General features: G+C 39.2%; 1 protein-coding gene across 3 annotated transcripts in view; it reads right to left on the reverse strand.

Annotated features, from left to right (window-relative positions):
* LOC130917198 (E3 ISG15--protein ligase HERC5-like) overlaps positions 1-18,390 on the reverse strand; it is a 168,089-nt gene that overhangs the window by 119,382 nt on the left and 30,317 nt on the right. For all 3 annotated transcript variants that reach the window (XM_057838337.1, XM_057838338.1, XM_057838339.1), the window contains exons 5-13: positions 15,771-15,862; positions 15,557-15,684; positions 15,325-15,479; positions 12,994-13,046; positions 12,839-12,930; positions 12,689-12,748; positions 12,506-12,602; positions 8,737-8,917; positions 891-1,042 (exon numbers count right to left, since the gene is read on the reverse strand). In XM_057838337.1, coding sequence (XP_057694320.1) covers positions 891-1,042; positions 8,737-8,917; positions 12,506-12,602; positions 12,689-12,748; positions 12,839-12,930; positions 12,994-13,046; positions 15,325-15,479; positions 15,557-15,684; positions 15,771-15,862 — 1,010 coding nt within the window. The remainder of the gene's footprint in view (positions 1-890; positions 1,043-8,736; positions 8,918-12,505; positions 12,603-12,688; positions 12,749-12,838; positions 12,931-12,993; positions 13,047-15,324; positions 15,480-15,556; positions 15,685-15,770; positions 15,863-18,390) is intronic.

The raw sequence follows: 18,390 nt of genomic DNA on the forward strand, positions 1-18,390 counted from the left end.
GGGCAAGAATGTCAGCCTCTCGATGTGCAAAACTGTTAGAAACATACCCCAAGCGACTTGCAGCTGTAATTGGAGCAAAAGGTGGCGCTACAAAGTATTAACGCAAGGGGGCCGAATAATATTGCACGCCCCACTTTTCAGTTTTTTATTTGTTAAAAAAGTTTAAATTATCCAATAAATTTTGTTCCACTTCACGATTGTGTCCCACTTGTTGTTGATTCTTGACAAAAAATTAAAATTTTATATCTTTATGTTTGGAGCCTGAAATGTGGCGAAAGGTTGCAAGGTTCAAGGGGGCCGAATACTTTTGCAAGGCACTGTATGTGTCACCGACACGTCACAGAGATTCCTTTTATACTGTAATACCACACCCACAGGAAGTGCACACTATGGCAACAGTAGTGTGACATAAATATGTCACATTAACTGCACGTCTTTTTGCTTTTTTTGTTGCTTTTAACCAATAATCGAGACTGTTTTACGTCCATATCTATAAAGAATTCAAGGATTTAAGCATTTATTCACCAGAATTTTCACCGGAAAAGCTCTGTTTTCATAAGGCAGCCGCTAGCTAAATTCACTTACAGACTAGCATTGTACTTCGACATATTTACGTAAAATAAATGCTAACTGCACGTTTTGTTTTGTTTTTTTGCTTTTAAACAAGAATCGAGACTCTTTTACATCCCTTTCTATAAATAATTCATGGATTTAAGCATTTATTCACAAGAATTTTCAACGGAAAAAGCTATTTGTCTGTGATTCGACTCGGGATGCTTTGATGGCCTCGCCAACAATGCAGGCCACTTATTTATTGGCCCCCAGCCCCGTGTCCCGTTAATACATTATGAAGTCTGTGGGCATACAATTAAAAAAAAAATCATACTTACTTTGTAAAGGAGCTTGAGGACCTCCAGCAGGGCTTTGATGCCTGGTCTATGACTTCCCATGAGACGATTTTTGACCGCAAAATGCAACGCATTTTTTAACACCAAGATTTGTTGCAACAGCATGTCGGCTGTCATGGAGGACCACCAGCCTTCTGGAAAAAAAATTGTGAGCAAATCTAGACTTAATTTCTTTGAGATGTTGGCTTCATGAATGCAAATACTTGTGAACAGAACCGGTGTCAATTCAGACTATCAGGAAAATTCCACCTAATAATGAGTGCAGTGTTGTTTTCGTCAACGATGATGATAACGAAAATATTTCGTCAACGAACACTTTTTTTCATGACGACGAGACGATAATGAGCTGAAAATGTGTCGTCTCCAGTCTCCAGGCTTGAACACACAGTAAGATTTGTTTTCCTATTTTGGCCAAAGAGAATATGCAATGTTGCTTTAGCCTTTAAAGGATCTGTGCTCATTGATCATCACACACCAAATGTAGCTCGTAGCATTAGCATAGCATTCGCTTTAGCATTAGGCCAATGCTAACGGTAAGCGTCCTCTTAAACTCTCGGACAACTTTTTTACGTAAAGTTTGTGGTGTCCAGGTGGGTATAATTAATTGATAATAATGTACTGTTTTTCTGCTAAGTGTGTATCATCACCAAGTTCTCATTGTCCTTGTAGACACTACGATATGTGCTCGTCCGTTAATGTTTATTTGAAATACAGGTAGTCACAGGGTTATGAACGAGTTCCGTTCCTACGATAGCGACGTACCCAGAATTTCCACGTAAATCGGAATTAACCCTTTAAGTATCTGTCACGGAACAGGCATCACAGTTCAGTGCACGCAGTCAGATGGCGAATACTTTTCAGTACATATATAAAAAAAGAAAAATCCATCTCTGAGTTAGTCCTCCTCCACGCCAGCGGGGGGTAAAGATAATGCGCCTAAACCAGGGGTGCCTATTATGTCGATCGTGATCAAACAGTCGATCGCAATGCTAGTGTGGGTAGCTCACGGCTTAAAAAACATAAATATATTACATAATACAGTCCCCGGGCTACGGACAAGTTCTGTTCCTACGCTAGCGACGTAAACCAAATTTCCGTGTAAATCGGAATTAACCTTTTAAGTACCCCTAAATACCCCGCAGAACCAAAATAACTATCTATAACAAGTATTATCCGTCATTATACTGTCCTCGCCATGACGTTGGACCTAAATCCTTGCTAGACAGCAAGCTAATCTCCGAAATGTGGTAATCCGTGTGGTTCTGCTCATGACATCAACATTTGCAGAATGAAACTAAAATGAAAACGAAATTAAATCAGTTTCATCTTCAATAACAATTAAGATTTACGTTTATAAATATATACTATAACAATAACAATCCTCACAAACGATTAGCATGTATCAGTTAACATCCGAACATCATCAAAAACTATCACATAAACTCGCGCCAAGTATTCGACCACAATTGAAAAATATACAGGTGTTGCCGTTGTGGGTGCTTCACAAGCAACAAATGCGCGCGCAGGCTTGCAGCTGTCATCTTTTCCCTCTCTCTCTCACTCGGCTGCGCGACTTCTTTGTGGGAGCAAATGCGCTCTTCCTGTCAACATCCGATCGTGACCGGATAGCGACGGACTGCTACTGCGCAAATCGATGCCATTTTCTCCAGCGAGATGATAGGAGATATACAGTGCCCTCCATAATTATTGGCACCCCTGAAAAAGATGTGTTTTTTAGCTTCTAATATTTTTTTTTTATTCAAATAATATGAGACCTTAATGGAAAAAAAGGAGAAAAATCCAACATTCAATACAAGTGCATTCATTCAGTGGGGAAAAAATCCCACATAAAGAAAAAATTATTTGACATCAAATAATGTGTGTCACAATTATTAGCACCCCTGGTGTTAATACTTTGTACAAACCCCTTTTGCCAACAAAACAAGGTCTGGGGACTGAGATGGCCATGGGAGGAGCTTGATTTTGTGTCTGGTGAACCATCTCTGTGTAGATTTGGCCATATGTTTAGGGTCATTGTCTTGCTGAAAGACCCAGTGACGACCCATCTTCAGCTTTCGGGCAGAGGGCAACAGATTCTGATTTAAAATGTCCTGGTATTTCAAAGCATTCATGATGCCATGCACCCTAACAAGGTTCCCAGGCCCTTTGGAAGCGAAACAGCCCCACAACATCACTGACTCACCCCCATACTTCACAGTGGGTATGAGGTGCTTTTCAGCATGCGCATCTTTCGTGGCACGCCAGACCCACTTAGAGTGTTTTTTGCCAAAAAGCTCAATCTTGGTCTCACACAAAAATACACACAGTCCCAGGCTTCAACTGGGACCGTGTGCTTTGGTTAGATGAGCTGAAGATGGGTCGTCACTGGGTCTTTCAGCAAGACAATGACCCTAAACATATGGCCAAATCTACACAGAAATGGTTCACCAGACACAAAAGCAAGCTCCTCCCATGGCCATCTCAGTCCCCAGACCTTGTTTTGTTGGCAAAAGGGGGTTAATTTTTAACTTTAATTTTGTTACAGGTTTTGTCATGATATCAGCTATCATGTCGTCCGTTGGACAATACGTCAATTTTACTCTTCCCTGATTCACAGTTGATCTAACAAAATGATATTTTATGTCTACGTGCTTGCATCTCTGTCTGTTAACAGGATTTTTGGGAAGAGCGATTGTCCCCTGCTCGTCTTCGTGTACAGTTGTTGGAGTGTACTGATAATGATCAATGTTACCTAGTAGTTGTTCTAAATATAAACATCCTTGTATGGTTGAAGCCAGTGCCATATATGCAGCTTCACAGGTAGATAGTGCGACTGTAGGTTGTTTCTTTGTTTTCCAAGGAATTGGAGAACTATTCTTGCTCAAGAAAACCCAGTATCCTGAAGGACGGCGCCTGTCGCTAGTATTAGCTGCCCAGTCGGCATCACTATATGCCTGGATACCAAGTTTTGCATTCTCGTCTCTTTTGAAACTAAGGCTCTTTTCACAAGTACCTTTTAGGTATCGTATGACACGTTTCGCAGTAGTCCACTGCTCCTCTGTGGTTTCATTAAAGTACTGTGATAACCTGCTTACTACATAGCTTAAGTCTGGTCTTGTGCAAACCATAGCTATTCCCATTCTCTGGTTAAATCCCTTAGCCACAAATCGTGCTTTGTACTCGTCTCTCCCATCTTCATCCTTTTTGAGTGCATAAACCCATTCACCCCCCCCAACTGTTTTCTTGCCTTTTGGCAGTGGTGTCAAGGTAAATGTTTTATTTTCGTTTAGTGACTGAATTTCTTCATCCATGGCTTTTGACTAATCTTTTGAGTTATTTGAACTCATGGCCTCCTCATATGTTTGAGGCATACCAATTACCATCCTGTAGCAGTAGTCTACAGTGGTATGAACTCTATCACTATCTCTGTCTTCTGTTATGAAGTCTTCTAAATTGCTCGGTTTTCTCCTCTCTCTTGAGGGACACCTTCTACTCTCAAGCTCTCATTTTGTCACCGCCTTTGGACTCTCACTATGTGCACTTGGTTCTACAGAATCTTCAGTTCTGTTTTTGCCCTCTACATTTGTTTGATTAGTTTTTGGTAACCTCGTCATGTTGTATTCTTCATCTTGATCCATGTCACATGTCTGTTTTTCTATGGCTTCCTTGTTCATAAACTTTACCAGCCTATGTCTTTGTACTTTCTTTGTGTCTGGATACTAGACTAGATATGCTGGACTGTTTTTGTCATGGCCAACAAACTGTCCTTGGTCACACTTAGAATCCAATTTTCCCTTGTCTTGTTTGTATGTGTAACATACAGACCCAAATTTTTGCATTCTGGAAACATTTGGTTTCTTGTTTGTCAATATCTGGTAAGGAGTTTGCCCTGTACGTCTATTATAACATCTGTTGCATACCATTGCTGCAGTTTGTACAGCATTGTGCCATAGGTATTTTGGTAGCCCGTTTTCGACTAGCATGTACCTACACATTTCAAATAGTGTACGCCATCCTAATAGTACTAAAAGTACTACTTTTATTACGTCATTTTTGTTTGACTTTGATTGCTTTGATTAGTGAGATTGCCTGTGAAGACAGCAATGAGAGATGATGTATCCGCATGTCGGTGGAAATTAAACACGCCGAGTTTTGGCTGAAAGAAAACTTATTCTCCGTCATTTATTTCTACTAATGCAACGTTGAGCTGCAACTACCTCAACACTTTGTGAAGATGTGTTCAGAGCAGTATTTGTAATACACAACAGTGCTAGTCCTGTAAGTGGCTCGTCCGAGATGTCGGGGAGTAACTTCGTATTGTTTTTTGTAAATATTACAGTCCAGTAAGCACAGTGCTTAGGAACAGATGTATTGTTTATTGCATAGTTTTAGGATTTCCAAAATCATAAGATGGAAATAATTGACCCGTATAATAGGAAAGGTTTGAGAAATATTTTATTTTTCAATTAAGTATAATTTCTGAGGGGGTGGTTCTGTCGTTTGTATTTGTATCTATTCTAAATATCTAAACATACAGTATGCCACTATCTAGTGTATAACAATGTAAAGGAATTTGATGAAATCAAAGTGATAATGACATTCTCACTCCTGACTGCTAATGATATGCTAATGTTTGTAGCACTCGTGAAAATTCCTTCTCTCAAAAAAAACGCTGAATAACAGCGTGTTTCTGCCACTTTTTATTGCATTCCCACCGATTGAGCCAGCCCGAGCCGGGCGGGCTCCCATCGAGTTTTAATTTTCCTGTGGAAACAGTGCGACTCGCTGACACACCTGTGACATTTGAGCCTTTGTCAGCAGTGGTCACGCAATTTTTGGCTTGCTCGACGCGGTTTTCGGAACACTGCTTTGACACACCTCTACTTCATTTGCTTGAATCGGATTCGAGCAGGAAGGCTCGAGCGTCCCATCTCTAGTCGTCAGCGGTTCAGCACACTGCTGCATGTCAGCTGTCCACTGCCACTTGACCTGATTGTTTTCTTTGCCTGCCAACATCAATAAAATCCTGTGTTCGTGATACTCAACTGGTTTCTCCGTCTTGTACCTGACAACGAGACTCTGGCATCGTAAAGTTGAAATCACGTAAATCGGGTACGTCGTAACCTGGGGACTGCCTGTAGTCGGAAACATTTATTTCTTTACTGTATTTAGTTATTTGTGGAGTAAATGTTTTTAATTTGACGGCCGAAAACATTTTTAGTAAACGTCGACTAAACCTAGATGGAATTAGTCTTGAGTTTTCAAACAAAAACTACATAAACACATTTTGCAATCAATAGAACATGACTAAGACTAATAAGAACTATTGTTCAAAAAATAAAGAGTAAGACGAAAATTAAAAGGGCCAAAAACATCACTGAATGAGAAATGGCAATCAAGCTGTGAGCACAATCAGGCTGGTAGTTAAGAGTGTAACGGTAACTGTATTCACCCCATACAGTCACGGTACAGGCTTTACGGTTCAGTGCATGCAGTCAGACTGCGAATACGTTTGAGTATATACAAATTAATTTATAATTATATTAGGGCTGTCAAAATTATCGCGTTAACGGGCGGTAATTAATTTTTTAAATTAATCACGTTAAAATATTTGAAGCAATTGACGCACATGCCCTGCACAAACAGATTAAAATGACAGCACAAGTCATGGCCACTTGTTATTTGTGTTTTTTGGAGTTTTGTCGCCCTCTGCTGGCGCTTGGGTGCGACTGATTTTATGGGTTTAACCCTTTAATGCCTGCAATATGAAGCAATTATCAGAGAATCACAAAATTTGAAAAATAAGGTCTTAATGAAACTTTTTTTCAAATTTGTAAAAAAAAAAAAGTCAAAATGCATACGCGTAATAAGCGCTCTAATATCTTTAACCCTTGCTAACACCTGTTTTTTTTCTCATGGAACCTGAAGATGCATGTGTTGACTTGCATCCATCATTTTTTTTTGAAAATGTCAAAATTCTGAATTAGTCTCAAAATCATGAAATTTTAGGTGTATCAAATGTGATACATTTGGCAATATAGGGCTAAGCACCATGATCATTGTGTAATTATTGACATCAACAATGGCGAGCTACTAGTTTATTTTTTGATTGAAAATTTTACAAATTTTATTAAAACGAAACATTAATAGGGGTTTTAATATAAAATTTCTATAACTTGTACTAACATTTATCTTTTAAGAGCTACAAGTCTTTCTATCCATGGATCGCTTTAACAGAATGTTAATGTTAATGCCATCTTGTTGATTTATTGTTATAATAAACCAATACAGTACGTATGTACAGTATGTTGTATGCATATATCCGTCTTGTGTCTTATCTTCCCATTCCAACAATAATTCACAGAAAAATATGGCATATTTTATAGATGGTTTGAATTGCGATTAATTACGATTAATTAATTTTTAAGCTGTGATTAACTCGATTAAAAATTTTAATTGTTTGACAGCCCTAAAATATACATATTTAAATGTACATAGTTAATTATGTTGTGTGAACAACATACAGTGTATCACAAAAGTGAGTACACCCATCGCATTTCTGCAGATATTTAACCCTTAAATACCTGCAACATGAAGCAATTATCAGACAATCCCAAAATTTGAAAAATAAGGTCCTAATGAAACCTTTTTTTCAAATTTGTAAAAAGAAAAGTCAAAATGATGTGTAATAAGCGCTCTGATATCTATAACCCTTGCTAAATCCTGTTTTTTGTTCTCATGGAACCTGCAGATACATGTGCTGACTTGCATCCATCATTCTTTTTTTCAAAACGAAATGTCAAAATTCTGAATTGGTTTCAAAATCATAAAATTTTAGATGTATCAAATGTGATACATTTGGAAATATAGGGTTAAGTATATCTTTTCATGGGACAACACTGACAAAATGACACTTTGACACAATGAAAAGTAGTCTGTGTGCAGCTTATACAATAGAATTTATTTTCCCCTCAAAATAACTGGATAATAGTGGTGGCCACACAAAACATTGACAGTTGACATGTTGTATGTTAATATATAACAGGCTGACACCTCACCAGCAATACTGACAGCACTCCTGCGGCGACCTTTCAAAGAAAGCATTTGGATGGGACACTCAGCATCTTTGGACGACCAACCCAAGGCCTGCTCTGAATGGACCCTGCTCTTTTAAAACGCTGGATGACCTTAGCCACTGTGCTGCAGCTCAGTTTCAGGGTGTTGGCAATCTTCTTGTAGCCTTGGCCATCTTCATGTAGCGCAAAAATACGTCTTTTAAGTTCCTCAGAGAGTTCTTTGCCATGTGGTGCCATTTTGGAACTTTTAGTGACCAGTATGAGAGAGTGTGAGCTGCACTACAAAATTGAACACACCTGCTCCCTTTGCATACCTGGACCTAGTAACACTAAAGAGTCACATGACGTATTGGAGGGAAAATGACAAGCAGTACTCAATTTGGACATTTAGGGATGTAGTTTGTAAGGGGTGTACTCACTTTTGTTGCCAGGGGTTTAGATATTAATGGCTATATTTTAAGTTATTTTCAGGGGAAAATAAATTAACTCTATTTTATAAGCTGCACACAGACTACTTTTCATTGTGTCAAAGTGTCATTTTGTCAGTGTTGTCCCATGAAAAGATATACTTAAATATCAGCAGAAATGTGAGGGGTGTACTCACTTTTGTGACACACTGAATGAGGTTATGCAGTACCTCATATACCAGTACTTAGGGACTGCACATACCAAACTGACTTGTGTGCACCATTACACACCCACTGGTAGTATAACCTAACGTTGCCACCCAAGAAGTGAAATAAAACGTTTACTTAGTGTTGTCTGAGTCCTCTCGTTCATGTCTTGAATAGCCACCGCTAAAGGCATGACAATGGACAGAACCACTGCGGCCTCATGGAGGAGTGGGCACGAAAGCAGGACCACAATGATCTCTGGGGATTTAAGGGCGCAGCGCCATTTGACAAGCATATTCATCAATCCTGTCAAGTCCACCTGTGTGAAGAAGAGATGGTTGGGTAGCCAAAATCTTTCCACAGGTAAGAGTAGCGTTACTTCAAAATAATAATACTCAACCAAAAGTAGTCATCTAAAAAAATTCAAAAAGACTCATGTACAAGTAAAAGAAGTATTTGGTGAAAAGAATACTCAAATAATGAGAAACTGCTAACAATGTCAGATTTAGTTTTTTTTTAAAAATGGTGCATTGTTTTTCTCAGGACAACATTATCTATATGAATTGTTACCATTATAATGTACGATAACCTTTTACAAGAAATACACAAACATCCCATCAAAATAGCATGAGTGCCCCTTTGACGCTGAGGTCAAAATCCACAACCCTCATTGGCCGGACAACAGTAACTCCCGAATCCTCCTGTCCAATCCAAAAACAGAGAATAATCCTAAACACACACTTCTTCCTGCCCACAGCCCGTCCCGTGAGAGCCTTCAAAAGACTGAATGTTTAACTAATCGTGGTCATTTTCCTCAGGAACCTTTTGTTGACGTGTGATAGGGTGACCTTGCCTCCTCGCCTGAATCTGCGTCTGTTTCGTCCTTCTGTTTGATCGCTGTCGACCCAAATATATTGTCAACTCGTTCTCGGTGAGCCTTTTTCCAGCTTTCAAAATGGAGTCAGTACAAAGGGTTAAGACTAAGGTGACTTGCAGAGTTTGGCCTTCTGGCCGGGTTGTCGAAGTCTTGCCGGCCCGGGTTGTTGGAGCTGCGCCAGCGCGGGTGCGACGGTTCGGCTGGCATGAATTCGGCAGTCTGGCTAGAAGGTCAGATTCCTTCAGACTGTAGTGTAGCCCAGATTAGTGGCGTGAATGTAGCATTTCTTCTTTACAATATACTCAAGTAAAAATAAAAAGTATGGCTTGGTATAACTATATTTTTCTCAAAAAGACGTGTTACAACCCACCTCTGTCAGTAAGCAGTAGTTTTACTCAATTGATAGATTTACAACACGATAGGTGGTAATGGAAAATTACTTCTCCAAAGTTTGACGATGCATGATTTCATATGTAACTTGAAAGCAATAAGCATCAAATGGAAAAGAATCGTCCCGTATTCAGAAACAAATGTATGCGTCACCAATGAGCTTCCAAGGGACACGCTTTGTCCTGTATTATCCTAAAACTTGAAAATTGAGTCCCATTTGTAGAATGGTCGAATAGTAATAGGATGAAATGTATACCCCCGCCTCTCCTGCTTTGTGACCAATGAGCAGACAGAACACTGACATATGAGTCAGAGTTTATACCAGTATGACGATACAAGCTCCCGTTCATCTCATTGGTCAAGATAATTCCACATGTCATGAGGTTAATTGAAGACACCATCGCAGCTTTTTTTTTTTTTTTGCACAAAAATGTTCTGCTTTGTATATTAACCGACATGAGTCCTATGGTCACGTTTGCATGATCAATCAGGTGGTGTGACCATAAGAAACTAAACTAATTCATATACAGCATTGCCATCAACATGACTTGAATGTGACAAAACAGGTGTAAACAATAAGGCCAGGCCCAGGTCAACGCATCAGTTATTGCTCCCGATAATCGCGAAAAAGAATGATTTGCTTGAATAACACAAATAACATTTAGGTATGATGCAAAAACATGATTCTATTTCAAATAATCCTATTCCAATTCCATAATCACTCCAGTATAGCCAGTTCTTCCTGCATCTCCTCCTCAATTGGCTGATTTTTGCGCTCTGATGCCCACCAAGAGGCGTAGTCTAACTCATGCAGCCAGTGGAGTGCTGTCATCCCACACTGATTTTGAGTCCATTGGTCACACGACTAGGGAGTTTTTGCACTAAAATGTTTATCATTTTTATTATTTTTATGAAACGTTGATGTGTAACTAACTGGTGTATGGCGTCAGCATTTACCCGTTATCAACTTTATGGGGTTAACTAACCTGGAACACGAATAACCCAACCAGAAAAATGAATAAACCCAAATCGACTCGACAAAACACTTCATATTTTTATCTTTTTGGGAAACAAAGATACACAAAAACATAAAAAAAACTCTTGGGAGCTCCAAGGGGAGGTGGGCCTACGTGACAGCCCTGTGCCTGGGTGAAACTTTCCTGTCTTTCCCTTACCACCCTCTGGAAGTCTCCACCAGCTTTGTTGTCGTGGCAACAATTTAGAAGTCAAAGAGATGTCTAAGGTAATTTTGGCTAACAATTTTCAAGCTAGGCCGTCGTTATGACGATATTCTTTCCTCTAACTTACTTGTCTGCATATTTGGGCATTAATCTCCACATCTCACAGTAAACCTTGTTTTTTTGTTTCATCTTAGCTGAGCCAATTCCAACAGTCTCGCAGGTGTTGAAACTTACCCTCCCTTTTCTTTTCTTATTGGATTTCCCTTTTCCTCAACTCCTCCAGTGACTTTCTCTTTCTTGAATGATATTTTTACACCAGTACTTGGCCAGGTGCTGGGGGTTTCAGAAACATGTCATCTTGTTGTATAACTTTAGGTGGGTACTGACATACTGACAATCAGTCAGCAGCAGTAATCAGGTTGTGCGAATTCACACGGGAGCGAATGAGGTGTTTTTACGCGCCACAGAGAGCAACGGCTGGCTGCATAGACTGTAAGGTCAATATAGCGTAACGTCATCAAAACAAGGATCCATCGGGAATTAATATGAAACAAGTTTTTGTTTTTTTATAATCGACACATTATTATTTTTAGTTGGAGCATTTTCGTAGCCCTTACGGTTTTAAAAGTATGTCCCGGCCACAGAGCCACTTATATATTCAACCAGTGGAAACTCTCTCCCAGGTTTTGTTTTGCACTGACAGCCTACGGAAAACCGGAGATATAATCGTTTTAATTTGACGGTGGAGAAAAATGCTGAAAAAAATGCGCCAAATCACAGGCAAAAAAAATTGGTGAATATGTTCCAATCCACGGTAAAATCAGTTTTAAATTACCAAAAACACATCGACACGAGTCATTGACAACAGTCTGTCTCGCGCTAGCCATGTCGAATAAACTCCGCTCTCTTCGTATGTTTACTTCCGCGCGCAAGTCCCTCGTCCTGCCCTCGCCATTTTACTAACGTCACGTCTGCCCGTCGCTGATTGGTCCACTCCGCTGTCTGTTTGCTGTGGCTTACTCCGCCCTGGAAATTGTATCCGAGTGAATGGTGGCCAGACTCAATAGCTGGAACAGCGGTGAGTCTGGTGTACCAGGCAAACAGATATATATTTCATTCCAATAATTTTTTCTTCTATTAAAAATACATGGCTGACAAATCATTTTTATCCATGGGCTTATATCACTCAAATATGCACCTAATTAATTCAGGCTTGAGTCAGTTAATTTTAAAAAAATTAATCAGTTTTCAAGTCCAAAAAAAGACAGTTATTGGGACGGCCAATGCGGTGTCCCTTAAGTTTTTTTCCAGGGAATTGGCAACCCAATTGGTAAAAACAGATGAAAAGAAAAATAGACAAACGATATCTACACCTTAGACATTCCACTTAAGATGAAAAAAAAAAAAGAAAAACACAGGTCAAAGACCAACGTGAAAAGTATCGATAGGATTTCCGAACCTTTTTCTGGATCCACGGCACTGCTAGCATCTTGGTGAAAGTTTGGCTAGCAGCCTCAAGATCCACATTTAATGCATCTGCTTTTAGTGACAGCCCACTGACAACAAATAAACAACATTACATAAATGATGCTCAATGAAGAGTCAGTCACATTCCGGATTTATGCTGTCGAAAGACACTCACGTGTTTTTGGTAAAACTTGCAACAAGGCTGGAACATGTGTAAAACATTTCAAAGATTTCTCTGTTGTTTGAAGACAAATATGAAATATAAGTTAATGTGCTGATGTTACAGATAGGAATTAATCGCTTTTAATAAGTCACAACGTTTCACCTCTCAGTCTCTGGATTGCTGTTTTTCAATGCCAGCCATTTTTGTAGTTTTTCCTCATCCAATCTTCCAGTTATCTGTTGTTGCTGTCCACTCTGAAAGAATAAAAAAAACTTAATAGACATTCAAAATGAAGACAAACCGCACATACACTTTACCTGTGTTAAAGTGAAAGCAAAGCTTGCATTCCAACTTGCTGCGATTTTCAAGTCTGTTACAATGGAAAATAAGGAGGAGGAATGGAGAGATAGACCAGTTATCTAATTAATATACAGTGGTACCTCTACATACGAATTTAACTCGTTCCAGGACCTGGTTTGTAAGTTGAAATGGTTGAATGTCTAGCGGGATTTTCTCATTAGAATACATTAGAATTCGATTCATTCAACACATAGTAAAACAAATAAATTATAAATACAATTCGGAATTCAGAATAATAATAGTAATAATAATAATAGTTATCAAGGGTGTAATGGTACATGCATTTGTATTGAACCATTTCAGTACGTGGTGCTCGGTTCGGAACAGAGGTGTACCGAACGAGTTTCTGACGTAATGTAACCGTCTTTTCTGCTATAATGAGAACCAACACAGTAGGACAGTAAAACCCAGAAACGTTAGCAACGCGGCAACGTGGCCACTGCACACCAATCGCAGTGCGGTCGAATGTTGGACGCGTCCCAGAAGCGGCTCAACACGACGCACGCGAAAAGAACGGCAGAGTTTAATATTTGACGCGAGACGCAACCCTCCTGCGTCAATACTACTACCGGTAGCTAGGATCGGGCAGACCGGAAGTCACTCGTGTAAAAATACGGTGGATCCAGTCGATATTCAAACTAATATGCAATCGTAACCCACTTTTTGAGTCCATCAGATCTCTTGAGTGGTAGATCGGGGCACAGTTGACTTGTCTTTGTTGATTTACTGCCGTCTTCTCTGCTATAACAATAACCAACACGGCCCCGTGTTCAATACAAAACCTCCTACCACAACAAAACAAGTAGGAACTAATATTCACATAGGAACTAAAATTATACAACATAAAATATACAATATAAATGAATACTACATCACATTTGTAAAATATAAATACAAAATAAAATAAATATTAGCCCATTTAAATAAAATAAATTGAAATGAGCTGAAACACCTGTAATTAAATAATAAAAATAATACACAGATCCTGCTTACACAATTAAATTTATCAATTCCCGTGTGGCGCTTTAACTTGAGAAAATCCACCAATAAAGCTTTTGAAAACCGTTCATAAGGAAAAAAATGATTCATTGAGGCATTTCATTTGTAAAATACATGTTAAAATCTTTGTCATTGGGATTGCTTTTCTCTTTAGCACAGGACTTTTTTTCTTCTTTCTTTCAGAAAGAAAACTGACCAATACACGGGGTCTGAAAGGCAAACTGTTGTTGGATTATCTTTAAATACCCGCTACTTTTTGAGCAGAATTTTAGCTTTGTATAGGCTAACATTCCTATTGTTGAAAGCCCAAAGGTGTGTAATAAACAACTAGCACATTTATATTTTGCGTTTTGTTTTCTTACTGTACCGAAAATGAACCGAACCGTGACCTCAAAACCGAGGTACGTACCGAACCGAGATTTTTGTGTACCGTTACACCCCTAATAGTTATGTAACGAATCGGGTTCTAATGTGGCGGTTGTGTTTTGCATGCTGTTCCTGAATGGACCGTGTGACTGACAACAGTGTGAGAGAGGTGCATTAGAGTTTTTACTTTGACTTTTCATGCTCTGTTGTTGGCATCGGCTACGGCAGTCAGCAGGCGTTGTTCTGTCAGATTTTGCACTAGAGTCGGGCGGTTTACCAAAAATTTACCATTAGCGAGATGGTTCACGATGACTGACTTAACTTTGACCATTGTTTTTTTTTTTTAATGAAAAAAAAATTAGTCTTTTCAGCCCGCTTTGACTGTGTCTTGTTCGGCTATGCTCATTCCCATTTAAGAAAGTTCAACCCATGTGCTTATGTGTGAAGACCCGTGGCTATCAGGACAAATAAACAAAAGCATGTTGCTGTCAATTTTGTATGATATGTATGTTAACGCTACAAGTGAATGTGTTGGAGTCGGATAATAGTGAAACGGCTACTACATGTGGCACGTTTCGCCGATGTAGGAAATTTTTGCAGAACACTGGATTCGATCATTTCCATCTTACTTAAATGCTAAGCGTCACCTTTTTGCTTTTTCCACCACCTGCACTAACCTTCTTGGGACCCATATTGATTTGTCTCACATGAAAATCCGTCGTACGTCCGTCTTGCGGGAAAACAATGAAATCATGACACTGTCATAAATTGTCGTATTTCATACACATCATCATATGTCGAGACAAAAGACGAGTCGAATTTTACATCAGATGTTGAAAGGATCGTATGTCGATGCGATCGTATGTCGAGGTACCACTGTACTGTAAAATATGTGACAACAATGTCATAAATGACATGCAGACCTGTTGGTGCGACTGTTGCTCTGTCAGAGTTCCATGGAAGTTGCACTCGTGTGGGGACCAGACTGCTTTCCAGTGTCCCGATCCCAATTTGACCCTTCACCCCATTGCCAAAAGCCCAAATGTCGCCAGAGGATCCCAAAACAAGGGTGTGACTTCTAAAAGAGCAGAGTTGATAGTACTGTAATAATGTATTCATGGTTTGTCCACAAATACAGTATTAAGTTGTGCTCACCTGCCACACGCTACCTGTGAGGCACCTTCAGTTATCCCATCAACTAGTTTTGGCATCAGTTCATTCGCAGAAGAGCCGTGACCTAGCTGACCATGAGCTCCCTCTCCAAATGTATAAACTTTGCCCTCCTATGAAAGGCAGAACCCCATCATCGCATGAACGAACAGCAGATTGTAAAAGTATTTTGTTGTGAAAAGTAAGCTGACGTTGCCACCTTTGTTAAAACAGCCGTGTGAGCTTCTCCACATGCAATGAAGGAAACACTTAGAAGACGAAGAGCAGGAACGACACAGATGTTGAATCTCCCTGTTATTAAGTGAACAAATGAATGATAAAATTTTGCACTTTATGCGACAATACCTTTCTATTTCTAAAAATAATTTCGTAAACATACTGTATATGGATGCAATTAACAATTACAGGTAGTCCCCAGGTTGAGAACGAGTTCCGTTCCTACGCTGGCGATGTAACACATTAAGTACCCCAAAATACCCTCTAGATCTCAAAATAACTATTTAAAAACATTATACGTCAAATTAATAAAATTAAGTAAAAAATTAGATAGATAGATAGATAGATAGATAGATAGATAGATAGATAGATAGATAGATAGATAGATAGATAGATAGATAGATAGATAGATAGATAGATAGATAGATAGATAGATAGATAGTCATTAATGCGTTATTGTAATCTGATTACTTTCTTACAGTAACGAGCAATCTAATGGGTTTGTTTTTCCAAACCAGCAATCTGTTTAAAGTTAGTTTCTTTGGTGTCTGTGCGTTACAATTTTTTTATTATTTCATCATGTATGTAAAATGAAGAATGATGCTTTTGAGTTTAGGAGGGAGTCACATGTCACGTTTTCTCATCGAAAGACAACAACAAAAAACGGGTCACGTGTATTACCATGCTGTGTGAGCGCTGAGAGTCTGCTGCCAAAACAACATAGCCAAGCTACCTCGTCAGGACGTGAACAATGAAAGAGGCGGAACAGATACCACAAACGGGTGCTCACTGGAAAAATAGGCATTACTTCACATTTCTGTCCAATAAAGATGACAAATAAATCTTGTCCCCTGTTGCAAACTTTTCCGCTGGCTCAAAAACACTGTTGACGACTAAAAACTCGACATCCAATTCCAGGAACCACTTGGAATTACAGCACAGCGAGACACAACTCGAGCAAAGCCTACAGGTAACGAGACGGTCAGTCCTTCTACAATTGTAACCAGCCTTTACATTCATTTTATAGTTAAAGTTTGGAACCATAGGTATAAATTTACATTATATACATACAGTGCTGCTCAAAAGTTTGTGAACCCCCTCAACATTTTGGAATTTTCTATTATTTCAACCTGATTTCCTAATCAATCAATTCAGTAGTTTTTTTTTGTTTTTTTAACAGTTGTGTTGTCGAGACTAAATTAAAAAGAGTTTTCATCAACTGATGTAGGTGCAAAATTGAACTGTTTGGTCACAACCAAAACCGCCATGTCTGGCGAAAAGTCAACACTGCATACCACCAAAAGAACCTTCTCCCAACAGTGAAGCATGGAGGTGGGAATGTCAAGATCTGGGCTTGCTTTTCATCCTCAGGACCTGGACAACTCCACATAGTCCAGGGAATCATGAATTCTGAGGAATATTGTCAAATCCTAGAACATAACCTGACGCCATCTGTTTTGAAGTTAAAGCTTGGCAGAAGGTGGATCATGCAACATGATAATGATCCAAAGCATTCCAGCAATACAACCAAGGAATGGCTGAAAAAGAAGAAGATTCGTGTTCTGGACTGGCCCAGTCAAAGTCCTGACCTAAATCCCAATGAAATGCTGTGGCGGGACCTGAAGCGAGCAGTTCATGCCAGACGCGCATCAAACCTCTCTCAACTGACTGCGTTCTGCAAGGAAGAATGGGCAAAAATCCCCCAAAGTAGATGTGAGAGGCTGATTAGTCACTACAGAAACCGTTTGGTTGAGGTAATCTCTGCAAAAGGAGGCGCAATATCCTATTAACTGAAGGGGTTCACATACTTTTGCACACATGATATCTGAGTTTTTCTTAAATCAACCACTTTTGTTAAATAAAGAATGACAATATAACTATTTCTTTTGTTTCAGTCCATTATTTGGAATGTCAGTATTGTGGATTTGGGTATAACTTAACATTTAATAAGGTTATTTTAGTTTTTTTTACAAAAAATCTGACCATCGCTGTGGGGTTCACAAACTTTCGAGCAGCACTGTATATACTGTATATAAATATACTGTAAATTATGGGTGTACCAAAAAATTGATTATTAGATACATCGACATTCGACACGTGACGATTCGATTACGATTCATAAATGTTCAAAAACAATGATTTTCCCTAAAAACTTAATGACAGCCCGCAGCTAGCGGCACAAAATTCAAGACACGTCTGCCGCCCGGACACCTAAAAGGATGCACAAGGTTAAGATGGCTGCACCGAAAGTTACTGAGCGAGAAATTTACTCCTGTTCAAAAGACTCGAAAATGCATTTGTGTATGAGACAGGCAAGAACCGGGTCGTGCTTTGGGTCCTCTTCTGTGTGCAAGTTATTTTTTAGAGCAAGAGCTCGTTGCCTTTCATTTGTCCAGCAGTAGGTTCAAGTCGTGTTGATTGGAAAATCTCCAATCATAACACACACTAGTGTGCAGTTCCGTGTGCGTCTACAAGAGGTAAGTACATGAACCCTCTTGTACTGTTTAGCCTTCTTTGTTGTTGTTTTTAAGATGTTAATAGTTAGTGCCGAGCGCTATGTTAATTAGCGAATTTGCTAACGTGTCGATTTGTGTTTTGTTTGG

This window comes from Corythoichthys intestinalis, chromosome 6, assembly GCF_030265065.1.
Source record: "Corythoichthys intestinalis isolate RoL2023-P3 chromosome 6, ASM3026506v1, whole genome shotgun sequence".
In the NCBI taxonomy this organism is placed as follows: Eukaryota; Metazoa; Chordata; class Actinopteri; order Syngnathiformes; family Syngnathidae; genus Corythoichthys; species Corythoichthys intestinalis.